Raw genomic sequence first — 20,143 nt, 5'->3', positions numbered from 1 at the left:
ATTATTAATTCCATTCGTACGAGAAATGAGGAGTGTTTCGCTGTTTCCAGTTTTCCATTCGGCAAATGAATTCTAATCTCAATTTAAACCAAAAGATGATCAGTTCTGGCTCTGATCAAGTAATTCACGCTGGTCGTGTTAATTTTAAGAACCACTAATTAGAATACTGACATACCACACCTGATAGCCAGTTGTCGTATGGGTAAGTGGTCAAGCTTTTATAAATAGAAATCGAGTATCGAATTATTATATCACAACTGTGCCACGAGTTGCAAATTTATTCCCATCAATAGAGTTGAATAATAGTTCTATACGAGTACGTGTAGGTAGGAGTGTCAGATATCAATTTAAAATCAGCTGATTTCCACGAACGCGAACGTGTCAATTATCGAGAATTGTTTTTCTTTTTAGCTGACCGATGCAGTTTTCAAAATGCGAGGAAAAGAATTTTCAAACTAAAGTAATTATCGAAGGTAAGTGTGGATTACCTGTCGCAATACTGATAAATACTGTTTTCTTCTTTGCAAACGTCGTCGTGAATCGGTGGTAATGGCGGTGATGCGATATCACTATGTCTTGATTGGATGTTCCCGTGATATGAATTACTTTAACATAAAATAAATCATTTCGTATTAGGAATCAAAATTTTATATCGTATTTAAATACAGAATAGGTCGAGAATAGGCAAATTTCTCTAGAGATTTTTAAATATCAAAATACTAAACAGACGAATAATCCAGCAGTGTAGCGAGTGAAAAAATCTTCTACTGGACACATCAATTAAAAAATTCAAAAATATCCAAATTTCGACATTTGTAATCATTTTGATACTTCTCAGTTTTCAATCTTACCACCTCCTTTTCGTCATCTTTCGTGAAACCACTTCAATAGTGTGCACTAGCACATACCTCCCTCCCCCCACCCACAAAAATATGTTCCTTATCTGTCCTTATCAATGTTATTTGATTCGCAAGAAGAGTCATGAGTCAAGACGAAAATTATTCTCTACTGAAACATTCACTTGAAGTTGTTTTTTCAATGAAGTTTCACTTTTTTTCATCTCGAAAAGAACACCCACTTGTTCTCAAACTGAATTGTATTGTAATCGTGCACTTGAGCAAAAATTATAATGAAAATTCATGGGCAGGGGAAAAAGAGTGCCTCCCATTATAAAGAAGCCTATTGGGAAAATGGGAATCAGTATCCTGAAACCTCTACCTCTTCTTCAAGTGTTGTAAGTATTTATAGTACCTAAAATACAAATCTGGAACAGGTCTTTCTGAAAACTCAATTTTTCTTCAACCTGAGAAGTAACATGTCCTGAAACCTCTGTAATCAAAATTTTTTTAATTTTAGAAGCCGTTCGTTTTTGAATTATTGGCGATTTTTTGAAAATTCAAAGACCTCAAAAAAAAAACAGCGAATATCGAAAATTTTCAACTTTTACTACAACCCTCCAAAAACCAACCACTTTCGAGTCATTCTGGAGCCTCCAGAAAGTTCAAAGTTTTTTGTAGGAATTTCAATATCATTGGAAAAGCCATTACCAAGAATTTAAAATTGCTTACAAAGAGCAAATTTGAGCAACTGAGACTTTGGTTGGAGCTTACTGAACACTGTTCGACCATTTTTAACCCCTCGACATCAATTCGAAATTTCTGGAGTAGATTGAAAATTACTTGAGAGCTTCAGAAGGGCTCAAAAGTAGTTGTTTTGAGAGTGTAAATCAATGTAGGCATTTTTTTCAACTGTTACGCTTGGCGAAAAAAATTTCATCAGAAGTTGGAAATTTGCCAAAATATTAATTCATTATGAATTTTTCAGAATCCAAAGTTCAACTTTGGCTATTAAAATTTTGATTGGACGTGTTTTAGGGCATGATCTTTTGATCATCTGATTTAGTATTGCAGAAATCAAAACGTGTAGGTTCAAGTGATTCTCTTCTGACAAAGTACATTTAAATAGCATGGTCTTACAAATCCAAAATTGATCAGTGAATTTCAGATTTTTGCTTTTTAAAAAAATAACATCTTGAAAAAAATGATGAAAATCACGAGTAGATCTGATACTAAAATCAACTCCCTCAACCGAAGTTCATCATTTCCTGCTATTCTGCAGCCCTCAGGGCCACTTTCGATTTCTCTAGAATTTTTAAATTTCTTCAGAAAAAGCGAAAATTAATTTTGGCAGCTGAAAGTCGAGTTTAAGGGTATTTTCGACCTGTTTCACGAGTCCATGGGTTGATTTCCAGTAGGACACCTCGAGAGTGTTTTTTTGACCAACAATTTTCGACTGTTCGCATTTTTTACCAAATAGGTAAATATACATATGGTCCAAAAAACGCATTCGAGGAACTGAGAAAGTGTAGTTGTCGGCCTGGAAATTGACCGAAATAAGGATAAACTCATTAAACAAGTCGAAAATGAACGACAACTTGATTTTTGACACCCAAAATTAATTTCGGCGTCTTCTGGAGAACTTCAAAAATTTCGAAGAAATCGAAAATTACATTGAATGGTCCAGAACGACCCGAAATACTCAAATTGGGATCTGCAAGGTTGGTTTTAGACAAACGTAGCCATTCATTTGAATTTCAAAAATTTCCTCCCGAATACAACAGACAATTTTTGACTTGTTTTCTTAATAATAATGCTGGTCAAGAAAACTCACTCGAAGTGTCTGTCCAGAAATCAGCCCGAATGCAGATGAATTTTGTTGTAAACAGCCTGAATTAATTTTTGCACATTTTGGAGAAATCAAAATTCTGAAATTCGGTTCTAGGGGAGTTAACATACTATAAGTTTCAGGACCAATTTTCATCATTTTCACTAAATTGATTTTTTTTTCTTATAAAAAAGCATAAATCAACAAAAATAATCATTTTTGGTTTTTCAAAAATTTGCTAACAATCCAAAAATAAATTCAAACAGTTGAAATTTTGGTTGTGGGAGGGTCTCAGGCTGTCCTCTTTCCAAAAATCGTGGTCTCGTTAAAATCACAGGTGTTTGATTTTCATCTCAAATCGTGGTTTTTCGTGATTTTTTTTTCTTCCAAATTTTCAATTTTTGAAATTAGGATTCTTGGTTGTGACCATTTTATTGATCAACAATTTTTAGCTCATATCGTGATTTTCTTGGAAATTTTTTTCCTGACAGTTGTTCTTGATGAAAACATGTGCCTAAATTGATTTTTTTTTTGGAAAAAATCACCTACAAGTGGTAAGAAACACTGAAAAAAGTAAAAATAATTTTCTTTGACATTTTTCCATGGTTTTGAGTCCTTGCTCACACATTTTGAACTTCTCAAAGTGGATTTCAACTTCAAGGTCATTCTTGGGGGGGGGGGAATCGAAAAATTCGGGGTCATTGCACTTTAATACCTCTACCTTCATGCCAAATTTCGAGGCAATCGAATGAAAACGTTCAAAGATAACGCAACCCCTCCCCAAAAAAACACTTTTTGAGAAGTATCATCTTTTAGAGTGGGGATGGAAATAATACGAGTATAATCTGATTATGCACTTAAAGATCATCATTCGGCGATAATACTAACTTAGAAATTCCATAAAAATCAGAATGTGGGTCAAAATTCGAATCACCATGCTGAGAAAAAAATTCCAAAATCACCTACTTTCATAACTTCATAACAGAAAAGCATTCAAAAATTATTTCTCCAACTTCTTAGACTCGATTGCAACTGTTTTTGATCTAATCTGGAACCTCCAGCAAAAATTACTTCCTTTCCAGCAATTTCAAATAGATTCAGAAGGGGTTCTACTATCAACTTCGGCGATTGAAATGCAATCCTGTGTTATTATTTTTTCAATTTAAATTTTCAACTTGCAAATCTACTTGGAATTTGAGATTTATGTGCCCTAAACAATTCAGGATGTCAAACTTACAATGGAACTGAATTTTTTGAGCTGTCGAAGTTAATTGCATCACCTTTTGGAGCATCATTTAGAAATCACTAGCAAAAATTACACTTTTATTAGAAGCTTTAGATCGACTCGAGAATGATACAATCTTTGGTACACAAACCAATTTTCAGATTTTCATCTCGAGACTTTTCTTGCATAGAACGATATGAGCCATTTCGTACCATTTTCAAAAATTCGCCGAAAATCAAAAAATCATCTTTGGCAGTTCAAAATTTGGTTCTGAGAAATGGGTGGGTCTCTAAGGGACCTAATTTTCAGCTCAATTGAAATATCCTAGTTGAAAGTGTTTTCTTATTAGATATCAATAAAGTTAATAATTTTTAAAAATCAGTCAAAAATCGTTAAAAAATCAACATCCCTAATTGGAGATTTATCGAATAATCAACTCTTCGTACGGGTTTCTCACTTTCCATATTCGCATTCAAATAAAAACTCCATAAATCCAACACTCGAGATATGGTACCACTAACTAAAAATAACCCAACTTCGAACCCCCAGAAAAAAATTGCCATCCAATATCACCTGATTTTTAATCGAATAAACGTGATTAAAATCGTAGTCTGTAATCCTACAATGTTGAAAATTTTTCCATAAAACACGCCACCGCATCGTAGCCATTCTCGAGCATAATAAATCGTATTTAATCGTCGATTCGTGAACCTTATCAGTAATACACGATTGGAAAACAAACCAAAATCAAGGTATATCATGTAGTTAGTTAACCATATTTAATCAGTACCACTACCTATATGATAATGATGGAGCATTCTAGAATCATTCATCGTGATTTTAATTACCCAAACAGCTGATTTTAATTCATCCATCACTCACGATCACGAGGATGATCGTTTCGATGAAAATGATCAAATCCTGTACCTTTCCTCTATACTTTCACTATTCTTTCTAGATCAAAAATACTGGAGAAGGTTCAGCAATGTCGAGTACCTATCTAAATACGAATAAGAGTAAACAAATCGAACAAAACATGTCTAAGCACGTGATTTCAATAACTTAAAGAACCTGCTCGATGCGTGATCTTCAAAGCACCCGATGATACGAGACTACAACGGTACATTTTTTCCTAATCTTATTGTATGTATTTTGCCATAATATGGTACGAAAAAAAACACTCGATGAGTCTACGAGTAGGTATAACTCTAACGTCATACTTTATTCTTAGAATGATGCAATTCAACCAACAATTTACTATCGAATTTTTATGAATTTTATGGCAAACAATTCCTAGTAGACGATCAAGTATCCAGGTATAAATCGTACGTAGCTCAATGGACAATATTGTCGAATTTTTTTTCCTATCTCGAGACCAACGAAACGATGACGACACGACCCCAGCTCTGATATTTGATTACCTCATTCTTAATCACGTGTGTCTGGGTTGATAATGAGTTGAAGACGAGCAGGTTCAACATAACATTTTACACCATATCGTGCAATTGATTCGATTAAATTTAAAATCACCCATGATGATTAACCGTAGAAAATTTCACACACTAGCACAGGCACAGCTCAGCTGTCTAATCTAACACCACAGAACCGGTATGAACACGGATTTAGGTCTTCGCATTACCACGATGATTCCAATTCCATCAACGGAAATATCATATCGTAAGTTTAGAAATGAATACGAGAAAAAACCAGATTATACCGAGACCGCAGACAGCAGCATTTCGAGCTAATAAGCACGTGTCCCTAATGAAGACACGTGGGTCAAACCCAAACTAATACTGTAGGTTAATTAACTCGCTACCTTACCGATGTAAAAAATATTTGGCAATGACGATGACAGATTTTTTCAACTTACTTTTCGATATTTATAGACGGTTTTGAATCTTCCCAGTACGAATGTTTACATTCCATGTTGATGTACATAACGAACACTACTTGTTGCTTGAGTAACGATGAAAAAAATTTATAATAAGATCACAACAACGACCGAATTTCACTAATTTTCATAATAGAACTTTCGATTGGCAGGATTATTAAAACACAGCGAAATTATTCACATCAGGTACGCACGAACAAATACTGCGATTATTTCGAAGAAACTAGTAGCACGCCGTTCGTTTAAAACACTACTCTTATCAATCAGACTTTGAAATCACAAATCAAAACGCGGGCAATGAAACGTTGATTAGAGTCAGTGCAGCCAGTGGAACGAATTGAATTGCGTTGTGGAAGTCTTTTGTTTTGTTTTTTTTTAAAATTAATTTCGGCTAATCTAATTTTCAGTTCATTACCAGAGAACCTAGTCGCTAATTTTACCCAATCTTTTACTAAAGAGTGGAGAACATGGGAGACTTTCCAAAAAAAAATTTCGACAGTCATCGAAGGCTGTTTAAAATATGGGATGATTTTCAAAGTTGTAGCTGCTCTCTGCTCAAGTGCTGAAGTGCTCAATCACACATTTCGAGATTTTGGGTTTTTTGAGAGAATGTTCGCCCAAAAATACACCTTTTGTTCCCCATGTCGAGAGATAGAAGCCATCTAAACGTGTTGTTCTTGTTACCTACTTAATTGAACGTATTTGAGGAGCTCATTCCATTGCAAAAGTAGCCCTTGTCACATGAACTTTTAGACCCCAGCTCTATTTGATAGGTCCCTGTACCTACCCTAATTTCAAATTCAAACACTTTCTTTAGGTACTTACAAAAAAAAAAAAAAAAAAAAAAAAAAAAAAGGCTAAAAATCATGAAATGAAGTAAAATTATTTTTACTAAAAAAACACTGTACGCATAAGAATTTTCAAAACGAAAAAAATGAGAATTTTTAATTAAATGTCCAAATTAGTAAATTAAGTCTTTCAGTATTTTAAATCAGGGATGGAAAGCTAGCTGAAAGCTGAAAGCTGAGGAAGTTTGTGGTTTTTGAAAGCTAAAAGCTATATAGCCAAAGCTGAACGATTGAAGAGCAAAAAGCTAGCCAAAAGTTTTATTTATTCAGCTTTCTTTCAGTTTTTTTGCAAATTCATTTGGTTCAGTTTCTGTTTGAGTAATTTTTTGACCTTTACATTTTAATTTTCTCCTTTTTTCAGTTTCTTTGTTTTTTTTTTGTTGTGGTTGTAAATTTTTATTTTCCTTTCAATTCACCTCAATAAAAAAAAATTGAGAAGACGAAAGCTGAAAGCTAAGAGCTAGCCGTTAGAAAGCTTTATGAATTTGAAAAGCTAAAAGCTAAAGTTTCATAAATTTTTCAGAAGCTAAAAGCTAAAGCCAAAAGTTTGATCTTTCAGCTTAGCTTTCCACCCCTGTTTAAAATATTTCATCAATTCATTATTTTGATCAAAATTAAGATTAAATGACAGTTGAATAAGTAAAGCAGTAGCAATTTACTCAATAGCAAACTGAGTGTCCGAATTCCAAAATAAGGACGAATAAATACCTATCGATTTTTACAGTTTTTTGAATTTTTTTATTTTTTAGAAAAAGTGAATAGTAAAATGAACGGAATCTTTTTTTCCACCATCGAAAGCCACTTCATGATAGCCTATGTTTAGGACTATTTTTATTTGTTATCAAAATGTTGGATCAAATCGCGTGAATGGTCAAACGAATGTCATAAAATGAAAACCATTGCACCAAGGAGAAGGCCCATGATCCAAGCGTATCAAAAAACGTTTCTGCTTTCACTTACATGCATTATTTTCTACCAGGAAATTGAAAAAAAAAAAACTGTTAGGTAGTGTCTGAAATTTACTAGGGTGCGCTATCCAATCGTACTTTCAGAAATTATTGATTCAAAAAAACATACACTTATTTTCACTTGTGCTGAGAAAGACTCTCAAAACGGATTGGTGGTTGGAATGGGACCTAAAATGAATATTCCCAGAGATTTAACTGCATAACAGCACATTTCAAGATTTTGGTTTTGTTTTGTTTCTTTTTTCTAAAAAAAAAGTGAGCCTAAAAATACAGTTTTTTCTTCTAACTGCTTAACTCGAGTAAGAAAAGTGTATTTTGGTATAATTTTTACATATGTATGTCAAAATTTGTCTCCAAAACACGTGTTGATTGTTGGAATGTGAATGTGACCCAGACAGGTCGACAGACAACCCTGAGAAGTAAGACAGACGGGTCAATGACCTTTAGAGGCCACAGATGTAGGCAAACGACCATGAGAAGCCAGACAGACAGACAGACAGACAGACAGACAGACAGACAACCTTGGGAAGCCATACTAATAGGACAGTAATCCTAAGAGAAGAAGCAGACAGACGTCTCAGACAATTTTGAAAAGTAGGTCAGCGACCTTTGGAAGCCATACTGATAGGTCAATGACCTTTACAAGCCAGGCAGACAACCGATCTTAGAAAGCTAAGCCGGTAGGTCAGTGACCTATATAACCCAGACACAAGTGCCAATGACCTTGAGATGACATACGACTTTGGGAAGCCAGAAAGGAATTCAGAAGATCTTGAGAGGCCACACAAACAGATCAATAACCTTTAGAGGCCAATGTAGACGGACAGACAGACGATCTTGGGAACCTAAGTAGATGGGTCAGTGACCAATATAATCCAGACACAAGGGTCAGTGACCTTGAGATGACAGACGGCTTTGGGAAGCCACACAGGCATTCAGAAAATCTTGAGAGGCTACACAGACGGATCAATGATCTTTAGAGGCCAAGCAGATAGACTGACGACCTTGAGAAGCTAAACAGGCACGCAAACAACCTTGGGAGACCAGACAGGTGAGCATAATACATATGATCATAAGAATCTTGAAGCTAGATAGATAGATGGATAGATAGGTCAATGACCTAGAGAGGCTAGTCAGCCGGGTCAATGACCTTGAGAGGCTAGTCAGCTGGATCAATGACCTTAAGAGGCTGAGCAGTCGGCTCAATGACCTTAATAGGTCAGATCGCCGGGTCAATGACCTTAATAGGTCAGACAGGCGGATCAATGACCTTAAGAAGCCAGTCAGGCGGGTCAATGACCTTAAGAGGTCAAACAAGCAGCCTCTCGAAGCCAGACAGACAGACAGACAACCTTAAGAGGGCAAAGAGACAGGTTGATGACCTTGAGAAGCTGGACAGATGGGTCAATGACCTCATAGTGCACAGACACAGACAAGCAGAAGATGGATACTCGTAGATAGACAGTCGAACGTCGGAAGGCAGACAGGCCAATGACCTTAAGAGGCCGAACAGACGCGTCAATCGAGCGTCAGAAATTTCACTTTATGGTGTATTTTCAGTGGAAGTGGGAGGGGAGAGGGGGGACCATGACAAACTATAAATTTTTCTGTCAGTCAAATCACCTATCGGATGGAGGTAATTTTTCAATAGAATTTAGCCCAACATTTTGAGACCTCTAAAATGCAACTTGTATCATTATTATTTATTACTGTCTTATCTAAATTCAAGTAAGTATGTACTTATTTTTTTATAATTTGATAATGAGAAAAAGAGGAAAGGAGAAGCGAGATTCGAAATTCTTTTTAAATACCTAACTAAATAAACAGGTACCTATCTAATATTTGAAGGTAGGTAAATCGCTCGAATTATTTTGACAAAAGAACAAATGCTTAATAATTCTATTGAATTATTCGTACCTTGAAAATGCTTAGTGGGGTTTCAATAATCTTCTTTCCAACATCAGGTGGGTATTCTGAAATTTGGAATCTTAGTGAGGAGAGGAGGGAGGAGGGGGTTTGAGAGGCTCGTATCGAAAAGCACTTTGAAATTCTAAATCAACACATCTGAAAATTCAGCAAACCATGAAAGATCATACAAAAGTTACAATTTTTTTCTAATTGGGGGAGGGGGGTGGGGTGTGTTATTTCGAAGCTTACGTTAGAAGACTTGTATGCAAAAAAAAAAAAAATTATTCAAATCACGAAAAATATTTTTTAATAAAACAAATTAAAATACAGAATATAGCGGACAAATATACACAAAAAAAAGGTAGGTAGGTAAATGAGATTAAAAGAAACACGCGAAAAACACACGCGGGAACAAGATTTTTAAAAAAGAGAAAAATAGAGGAGAAAAAAAAGGAAAAGGGAGATGAATAAATACATAAATTATTGTCTTATTTAGTTTTATTGGAAGAATACAAGCCTAATTTGACTCCGAGTTCTTTCGGCGGCCGATTATTAGATCTGGATGGGAAAGGGTTGAAATTAAGCGGAGCTAATTCATTAGGCGATTTGAAACTTTGCGACAAGGTGTTCTTCTTGTTCACGTACTCCTGTATAGGGTCTTTTTTCTTTTTCGTTGTCGAGCCGATAATATCGAAATTCAAATGCAGGTACTCGGACGAGTTCTTATCACTTTTATCCGCCATACGATTACCATACGTACTCGGTACATTACCGACTAGGTATTTACTATTCGATGAATTCGTATACTCGTCGTTGGTGCATTTGACCGATTTATTACTCGATTCGTTGCCAGACGGAATGTTAAACATGGCTAGATCAGAGTTATCAATCGAGATCGATATCCATTTGCAATTTTTACTCACCAGACCTATTTTTAATTTGGATTTTTTCGTATTTAAGCTATCCAACGATTTGTGTTTCCTTCTAGGGCGTTTTTTCGACTCCGGTATCTGATTCGAAGGGTAATCAAGAGACAAGAATTTAATATCTTTGGTTTTGAGACGAGATCTGGGTAAACTAACACCGTCTCTTTCGCCATCCGAACTGGTAGTTTCACGATACGACGAAGATGCAGAATCAAAATCACAGCTTTGAGAGGAAGCGTATTTGTAGACTCGTTTCAAGACTTCGGTATTTTCACGTAATATGTTTCGTAATGCGGTTTCCGTATTGTTTAAGTTATTCGAATCATTCTGTTGGCTGAGTAAATCGGGGCATAAGTCGTTCGTTGAGGACGAATTAACGGCGAATTGTTGCTCACATTCGGGTAGGTATGATCTGCAGTTGTAATCGTCTTTGGTTGGTAACATTGTCGATGTTGATTCGTAATTCAAATTCAGGATAGGATCAGAGTTAGGTTCGTTGAAACGTGATGAGCTTTCAGTTTCAGTAGATTGGTAAAAAGACGAGTTAAAATTCGAATGATTATTATCGAAGACATTATCGAACGAAAGTGGCTTCGAATTGAAGTCAGAACCAGTCTCAAGGGATGAGATCACATCGATCGAATCGATCTTACTGTTATCTTCACGATCGCCGTTCAAATCATTCAAATTTTCCAGCAAATTACTCGACGTTTCAGTCACATCTGGTGATTGAGAAACTGCAGGCAGCGAAGACGATGATAAATCTTTACTAAAATCTAATAAATCGTTATACTTGGAGCTTTCGTTCGAATACGTCGAGTTAATTTGAAAGTTGGACAAACTGAAAGCTTCTTTATCACTAAATATATCATTATTTTCAGCGAATCGATCTTTAACCAGATCAAGATCATCGATCGCATGGTTATAACTACTTTTTGGCTCATCTCGATCAACGTTGACATCATTCGAAACATCATCACGATGATAAGACTGACTTAGGAACTCTTCGAGCGTATTATTCGATTCGCGAATTATATTCTCATTCTGATTAATTAAATTATCGAATTCTATACTCGACTTGGCTCCACTTTCAACAGCCTGGTCATCGAAATGCGGCACGAACGACGTTAATTGACTAATCTCTCGATCGAATTTATCCACAGGAGACATTTCGAAGCTCTTTTCAGTCTCGGTTACGATCACAGGGACATCGAAATTGGCGAAATTCTCCTCGTACTGAGGTATACTCTCGTTTCTGATACTCTCCAAAGTACTCGTCGAGAAAAGTATCTCCAAAGCGTCTATTTTCATATGCTCTAGAGCAGTCTCGAGTTGTTCGTTTTTCGAGACCAGCGACTCGGACACGTGAGTATTGAATATTCCATCGTTCGTATCGTGATGCTGAGCAGATATCACGTTATCGCTTTCGTAATTAGTATCACGTTGAAAATAACGCTCGATTTGAGTATCACATTTAGGTTCGTCTATTTTTACGTTGAATTCGTTGCTGTTTACGTTGGCGATAATAGACTCATCGCTATCGTTGTAACGGCCATATTCGTCTTTAATAATTGGTTGCTCGTCTAGCGTATCGGCGACCGATTCTTGCTGGTTCATTTGCTCGCTGACGAGTATCGAAGTGGTGAGCAAAACGTTGAGTATATTGTCGCCTTCGTTGTACCCGGTTGAGACTTCCTCGACTGATGGGTTTAGGTCAACTTCGGACGACATAGCCAGTTCGGTTGAATCGACTGCCGATGGTTTATCTTCGTCGTGAAAAGAAAGACTAGGGGATTGTAATCGGCATACAGGGCTGGAGCCGTATTCGCTTAAGCTTGTGTTATCCGAATCGAATTCAGTCATATCGTCGCAAAGTTCGGTAGACGTGGATGATTTCATCGACGCTGAAGAATACGACGAGCTCGACGACGACGACGAATCCGAGTCCACGTTATTTTCCGGCGTTTCTTTCGTATCACCTGGAAATACACGTGAAATAAACGCGCACGTGAACAAATGTGTCAAAAACAGATAAAAGTACCTACATTAGGTACATCTAACTAGGTACTCGTACCAACGAAAACTTGTTTTGAAAATAAAATTACTCGCCTGTTTTAGAGCTTACGACTTCAGCACGTCGTCTGCGTCTTTTCTTTTTCGTACGTTTATCCCAATACACGGTTTCGCCTCGATCCTTGGATGTTTCGTCGCCTAAACATAATAATTAGATTGAATATTAGACCTATTACGTATTTCAATGTAGGTATTTGGATTAGAAAAAGAATCAGCTTTGTTACGAACCGATCGAGGAAGATGATTCTTTCAGTCGTTGAACAGCTCGTGAAATGGGAGGCTGTTTTTGAGGTTTCTGATTTTTTGTAGCATTCGATGGTTTACTCACAAGTAAATGGTTTATAGCCGGACCCTGAGTCGATGGCACCATTGAACCCATTAATCCGTGAGTGTTACAAGCAGCTGCAAACAAAATTATACAAACGAATTAGTACATTGGTAGACTTGGATAGGTAGGTAAGATGAGTAGGCAGGTTAGAGTGGCTCTTATTTTGAAATTTCGCTCTCTTTCGCTCTCAAACCCTGAAGTCGTTTGATTTTATGAGTTAGTAGTTCTATATTTTATATGAGTAGGTATCGAAAAATTGTACCACCCCCCCCCCACCTCTCAATTAAGTATAAAAATTTGAAACATGAAAAAAAATATTCATCTGAAAATTTTTCATTTCTACAGAATTCTAATAAATAATCAATAATCCCCTTTCCAGGATACTTTGGTCATCTTATGAGGAGTTCCCAAAGCTGAGAACAATTTTAATGCAGAATTGAAGTTTGTAAACATTTTTTTTTTGAAAATTTCTCGCTTCTGTGTCAGTATTCTTCTAAATAATTAAACAATGTTGGCTCTTTAATATGGAGTACTTGAGATTCGAAAAAAGAAAATAAATAGATAATCGTGGTCTGTAAAAATTCTTTGAAAATTTTTCGTTTCTGGCCAGAATCTTTTTGAACAACCTCTTTTATAAAAAAAAAAATTCCCTCGGATCCTTAAACAGTTCCCTTGAATGGAGCCTTCGAAAATTAAAAGAAAATAAAATAACGAAGAATTGAAATAACAGCTTCCTTACGTGAACATTTTTTGAAAATTTTTAATCAAGAGAGGTTATTTGAAAGGATTTTGATCAGAAATGAAAAAGTTTTTAAAATTTTTTTTTTAGCCAACAGAATTTAAATTGTCCAATTTTGGTGACCAATATTTTTTGGGATACCGAGGAAGGTTCTTTTTCTTGAAAATGTGATATTTTGACTTCTTTTGATTAGGTACCTACTTATTATTTTTCCGAATTTTGGGGACACCATACAAGAGCACAAAATATGCAGCTTGCGGAACGAAGGGCTCTCAAAAGAAATAGCGCAGAATGAAGTGTAACAAATAAATTATCATAGTTGAAGTAAGTATCATAAAAATTTGTAAAATGCTTGTAAAAATAACTTAAAGCTACCATAAAATTGATGGAATATTTAAAAATGTTGAGAAAATTTGCGCGAAATTTTGCACACTTACATAATATGAAAGTTACCAAAAATTGATCAAATATTCTCAAAATTGAACAATAATTTATCAAAAATGCACAAATTCCATAAATTGAAATTCAAGGGGGAAAAATGTAAGAAATAAATAAAAATAGAATAGATCTACTTGAGCAGTTTTGCAAAAATTGCTGAAAAATTTGTTGAAAATGCTTTAAAAACAGTTGAATTAGTAACTCGAAAATTGATGGCGAAAATTAAGGAAAGTGTCGCTAAAATTCTTCAATTATCAACATGGAACGAAGATTGTGTAAAAATTACATAAGATACCAAAAAAATTGTGAAATTGGCCTGAAAATCATTCGATTAAAATACGATGAAATTTCGGTGAAATTGAGCAAAATTTTAAAAAAATTGTTAAAACATAATTAAAAATTGTTTAATCTTAGACATGAAACCTTTGAAAATTTTCAAAAATTGCACGAAAATTTGTCAAAATTGCAGAACGTAAGTATTATAAAATTTTAATTCATGAAAAATCAGCAAAATTGGACCAAATTTACGATAATTGCTTGAAAATTTGTTAAAATATGCCTTGAAAAGTGGTTGGAAATGAGTGAAATTTGATGAAATATTTTGAAATTTCAATATTATAACAAAAATCCCCAAATATCGAACAAATTGAAGAAAATTACAAAAATTTGTTGAAGTGTATTATGGTGAATGAAATTCAACTAAAAAGGAACAACTTTAAAATTGAAATCAAAATTTAAAAAATATTACCAAAAAATTGATGAAATTATACAAAAAGTATTGAAAATTAGGTACCAGAAATTCATAAAATATTACAGAATTTGAGCAAAATTACGGGTGAGAATTGCATACATTGTAAAACATTATCAACAAAATCGATCAAATATCATCTAAATGGAATTAAATTCAAATTTGGTAATGAAAAAAAAAAAAAAAAAAAAAACACGAAGTTTCATATAAATTGTAGATAGAGCATGATAACGAATGAAAATTATCAAAAATTTATGAAATTTCAGTAAAACTGAAGTGAATTTGGCAACAATTGCTTTAAAATCGACAGAGTATCATAAAATTCGTGTGAAATATTACCAAAATCAAACTTAATCTCGTCTATTGAAGAGAACTAGGAACAGAAAAAAACCAGAATTCATAATTATTTGATTCGTCGCTGATCGTATGAAAAGATGTTTCGAATTACGAATCAAATCGAGAAATTTTCGATCAATTTCAGCTTTTTTGGTTGAAGCACGTTCGCAAACGTAGAATTTTTTCTTTCAAAAAAAATCGCCAGAGGTAATTTTGGATTTAAAAATTTTAAAAAATGCCTAAATTGATAGAAAAGGTCACGAAGACAAGTAGATCTGAGTTTATATGTAAGCTAAATTTCATGTTTAGGCAATTCATGGCGTTTTTTTTTGGAAAACTGGAAAACTTTAAAATCCGCTAGAGGCTTCAGAAAAGTTTGAAACCGTCACTAGTCGACTCTTCAGGATATCAAAAATAGGATATAAACTGAATTTTAGCCTTTTACCTTAATTTAATCAAATTTAGATTTTTTTCATGAGAAAGGGGACAGATTCAAATTTCTAAAAATTCGTCAAAAATCGAAAAAAAAAACATTTTTTAATTTGAAACTTATTAGAGAGAGAGAGTCTAAAATAATTATACTCTCGACTTCGAAATCCATGACTTTTGAAACATTTTCAGATATCACTTCACAATTTTTAACTGCAAACGTCAAATCCTTACGCCAATTTTTCCACTATTTTGGAACTTTTCATTCGGACTCAAATCGGTATACTTAATAAAGTACAGATTCCAATTTTGAAAAAAATGCCCACAACACAGTGAAACCTAGTTAAGCTTATTTTAAAATCGAGCTGTGGGGAACTAGGGATTTAAAGAGGTGCTTTGTATAATTTATTACGTACGAAACTTATTCACAAAGTTATTCTAAAATTTCATAAATATTTAAACATGCAAATCAGTACTCCCCGATTGTATTTTTTTCAGCATAATTTTCTAAAAATTCACTATAATTGGTTAGGGTTTTGAAAGAAACGTTATATCCAATAAAAATGCAGAAAATCAGAGATGTACCTAATTACGAAAAAAAAATCAAAAAAAGTAAACAGTTATTCCGAATACACGATTTTATGAAAAAAAAGTAAGGTCAATAAGACGCTTTTGAATTTCGATAATTCGAACCGAGTTTTTAAAAATATTATTTTTTGAAGTATTTTAAAATGTTCATCAATGAAAGTGATTTCGAAAGATGGTACTCGAATTTATTTTCTTCGATTTTCGCCAGAAACAGGTATTTTATTCAAGTCTTTACCAATATTTTTCATCTCAAAATACAAAAAAAAAAAAAAAATAGAGAAAAAAAAATATAAAAATATCCAACTACTTATTTCAATTTTCGAAATTTTTCTCTCGAAGTCGCATCACGTCTTAAGCTTTTGAAAATTCCCACCGTAAATATTATTATTATAGTCATTTCTTCGAATATACACACAAGTATTACCAAACTGAAGCTACATTAAATTTATCAATTCGTGTCATTTTTTCATAAAAAGTAACAATGAAAAAAAATCGTCGCTTTTAAATTTCTCCAACCGTTGAAAATTCTACAAAATAATCTAAAAGTTCTTCCACACGGTAAATCTTCTTATACGAAAATTTTTGTCACGACCGAGGGAAGGGAAAAAATTCCACTTCGAACATCTTTATTTACTTACAATAAAGCAAAAATTTTCCCACAGTCACGTTGCATCGAAGAAACCCTTATTCTTTTGAAAATTTCGTTTCGAGGATTTAGTCAAAATGAAATTAAAATTTACGCCTAAGTTTTCTTTTTAAAACCTCAAAGTGACATTTGTGCAGTCTATAAAGCTTCCCTTTGTTTAACTTTGTCATCGTCATTTTAAATGAAAAATAACCCTAATATCTTATCGATTCGGTACCTACAAAAAATACAACGACGAACAACAAAGAGTATGAAATTAAGCTTAAGCCTTTTTTTACTCTTATTGAACGCTCCTCGTAGGTATCTTATTCATTATACGTTTAAGAAAATTTTCTAATTGTGTGATAAGAGAAATTTTAAGCTGCAGGTAGAATAAATGCGAAGAAGAAGAAGCCATTTTAATACACCTAAGAAGCAACTCGTACCGGTGAAAATGATTTGAGCTTGTCTTTGTCGTTCTTTTATTTTGCTATATTGTTTCTTGAGCGCCGAAATGTCTAAAGCAATTTTCTCCTTTTCGCTGGCAAATGGGCTCAAAATTGACGAAGGTGAAATACTACGAATAGACTGCGAACCTGTATAAACAAAAAACAACCAAGATGAATTTAACGATCTTGCCAAAAGAAGAAAATAATTTCGATAACGTTCGATCGTCGTCGTCGATGCATCATCTATTGAAAATGTTATTTTATATACGATAACAAAGCAGCTTTTGAACGAAGAATCGTTTGAAAAAGAATACCACACGGAGCAGGAAAAAAAATCCATTACGAATCGTTTACGATACCTGTCTGTACAAAGTGCACAATGCATATCCTTACGTAATAGAAATAAAATTGCTATCTAACGAGATATAACCACATCGAATCGAACGATCGAAACACAAACATTTACTCGTCGTATGCTAATACTCGAGAAATTTTCGCCTACCATGTTTAGTGGCTGCTTTTAGAAAGCCGTAAGCTCCTTCCGAAACTTTATCATCGTTTTGCTCCTCGTCACTGTCGTCCATTTCGTCATCGCTGTAAAATAATCGTAGACCTTTGCGTGCCACCTGCGTCCACGGTGTTATATTGTAAATATACCGTTCTCTCAACTCGGTCAATTCGGATAGTTCAATGCTCGTTATAGTCTGAAATAAATATCAAAGGTTTAAAAATTAATACCTCGCTTTATATATATGTATTTACCTACTACCCTTCAAATATCTTGACGAGGGTTCGTATTAAACGCGAATTAATTCGTTTACTACAATTTAAAACTACACGTTTGTGGCGATTCTTTCGACTAAACGTATTTGTCGTCGAATTAGATTATTTATCGGCTCAATGGTCATATGGTCAGCCTTTACGAGATACGAAATTACCACCTTGTTAATCGAAATTAAACGAGGGTGCGCGGGTGGTGATTGTTTTTCTACTTTCGATGACGTCATAGTGGCCAATTTTTCAGCCGTAAATGTTTATTGTTTACACACAGAAAACAAATATTTTTTATTTACCCAGCAAGTTGAATAAAAAAAGGCATTTTTTTCAATTTAGTGGAAGAGAAGAGATTATTTCTGGTACAAGTTTGTGAATCTTGATACCTTTGTAGGTGTGGGTAGGTGTTAAAAGTGATCGATTTGGCCTTTTTTCCGAAAAGTCGAATGAGGAGGAGGAGATGGACGAGTTTGTGTCCAGACGTAGAATTATTTGGTGAAGGTTTCACCTATTTTTCAGCTTGAGAAGATTTACGTATTGTTACTAAATTTCTTCAAAATGTGACCTTGAAATTTGCAGAAAGTGGTCTGAAGGGGGAGGGTAGGTCATTGCGGCTCAATTGGCTCAAATTTTGGCGTCAAAGTCTTTAATTTTATTCAACATCATCAGTCAGGAAAGGAGGGGTAATTTTCCTCACTTTCATGGGTTTCGTTGAAATTCGACGTTGGAGTTGTGCACCTCACAATTGACTGTACTTGGAAACCAATCAGACTAAGTTGCTCAGAAATGCATCCAGAAATTACCAAAAATTGATCAGAAAGTTCAAAGTTGAACTTTTAAAATGAAATTAGAGGGGTTTTATCGAATGAAAAATATATTTGTTCGAATGTGAGCTTTTGACAGCGATTTCATGAGAGATATTTTTAATATTCCAAAATCGCTTACTTTTGCAGCAAATTACTCGAAGATTCGTCTGTCTACGTATGAAGTTGACCCCCCCCCCCCACGCTTCCCTCCTTTTACCGAGAATCAACTAGGACTAATTTGCGAGCTGATTTAGAATTTTCATTATAAGAACCAAATTGATTACGACGTTTTCTAAAACGATTTCAGTGTACTGGAGAAAAATTAACTTTTACTGGAGGCTCCAGATCGACTTTAAAATAGTCCTAATTGATGTTCATCCCCTCCAATAACACCAAAAATTCACGTATCATCTCCTCAAAGAGACCAATGAAGATAATTTTCAAAAAAATTGTTACTTATCATCTGCTCGGGATGAGTAGGTCAAAAAGTGATGATGATTTTCTCCATGGGCTCCTGAGGTTCAGGTTCTCGCGAATCTCGCGACATCTTTAGTACAAAAAATCCATTCTAGAAGTTCATTTTCAACTTTTTTTTGATGCAGTAATTTAAAAAAAAAATTATATTCCAAAATTCAAAATTTGAATGTTTTAATGAAGAGTGGAAGGAAAAGAGGTGAACATAGGTACATAAATCCACTCCCATAGATGCAGAATTTTTTCATGTTACTTCGGGGTCTGGTAACGGGGGGGGGGGGGTTCAAACCATGTAATTCTAAAACTGATGTAGAGCAATGTTTTTCAAAAAAATCATTCATTTTGTTTTTTTTTCAAAAACAGCAGTTGGGATTTTATAATAGACAGAAGAACAGAAGTTAAAAAATTTTTCGTGCCACAATTTTTTTTTGGACTAAAAATTTAATATGATATTACGCATTATTTATTTTAATATTATTTCAGAATCTACACAATTTTTTGTGACAAGAAATGTTGGAAAATGGGACTTCTTTGACTCAAGCATTTCCCTTTTTTTCAAGATATTGTTTATTTAAATTTTAATAATACGGTATTTTTTTCTCAACTTGTTCAGATTGTTTAATGAATGAGGGAGGAAGGGGTAATATTTACAGAAAAAATATCATTAGTGCAGAATTTCTGCAAGAAATCATCCCCTGAAAAAAAAATCACTTAAGCAGCCGCCTTGTGGACCTCTGTAAAACGTGTTTTCAAAGGCTCCAAAAACATCGCCAATCCTCTCCATACCGTATGCTCAATATTTCCACTAGTTATAATTCGTTCAAAAAATAATTTGAAACTAAATACCAGCGTTTGAGTAGAGACACGCTTCATTTTTAAAATTTTAATTTTAATCTACCAAAT

The 20,143-nt window shown here is 34.3% G+C and overlaps 2 protein-coding genes across 6 annotated transcripts in view; both read right to left on the bottom strand.

Moving 5' to 3' along the window:
• The window catches only part of cwo (transcription factor cwo), a 40,201-nt gene extending 34,146 nt beyond the window's left edge, over nt 1-6,055 (bottom strand). For 2 of the 3 annotated variants that reach the window (XM_065346289.1, XM_065346614.1), the window contains exon 1: nt 5,763-6,055. In XM_065346289.1, the coding sequence (XP_065202361.1) occupies nt 5,763-5,830 (68 nt within the window). In that variant the 5' untranslated portion in view covers nt 5,831-6,055. Of the gene's footprint in view, nt 1-488; nt 606-5,762 lie in introns of all 3 variants that reach the window. The other variant, XM_065346210.1, reaches the window with a different exon arrangement.
• A 3,742-nt stretch (nt 6,056-9,797) lies between these two features.
• The window catches only part of LOC135832556 (uncharacterized), a 109,374-nt gene continuing 99,028 nt past the window's right edge, over nt 9,798-20,143 (bottom strand). For all 3 annotated transcript variants that reach the window (XM_065345926.1, XM_065346007.1, XM_065346089.1), the window contains 5 exons: nt 17,689-17,890; nt 17,184-17,333; nt 12,735-12,908; nt 12,543-12,644; nt 9,798-12,412 (listed from right to left, as the gene is read on the bottom strand). In XM_065345926.1, coding sequence (XP_065201998.1) covers nt 9,996-12,412; nt 12,543-12,644; nt 12,735-12,908; nt 17,184-17,333; nt 17,689-17,890 — 3,045 coding nt within the window. In that variant the 3' untranslated portion in view covers nt 9,798-9,995. The remainder of the gene's footprint in view (nt 12,413-12,542; nt 12,645-12,734; nt 12,909-17,183; nt 17,334-17,688; nt 17,891-20,143) is intronic.

The sequence above is a fragment of the Planococcus citri genome, chromosome 1 (genome assembly GCF_950023065.1).
Source record: "Planococcus citri chromosome 1, ihPlaCitr1.1, whole genome shotgun sequence".
Lineage (NCBI taxonomy): Eukaryota > Metazoa > Arthropoda > Insecta > Hemiptera > Pseudococcidae > Planococcus > Planococcus citri.
The sequence above is the reverse complement of the archived record's forward strand: the minus strand, read 5'-3'. Positions and strand labels throughout refer to the sequence as shown.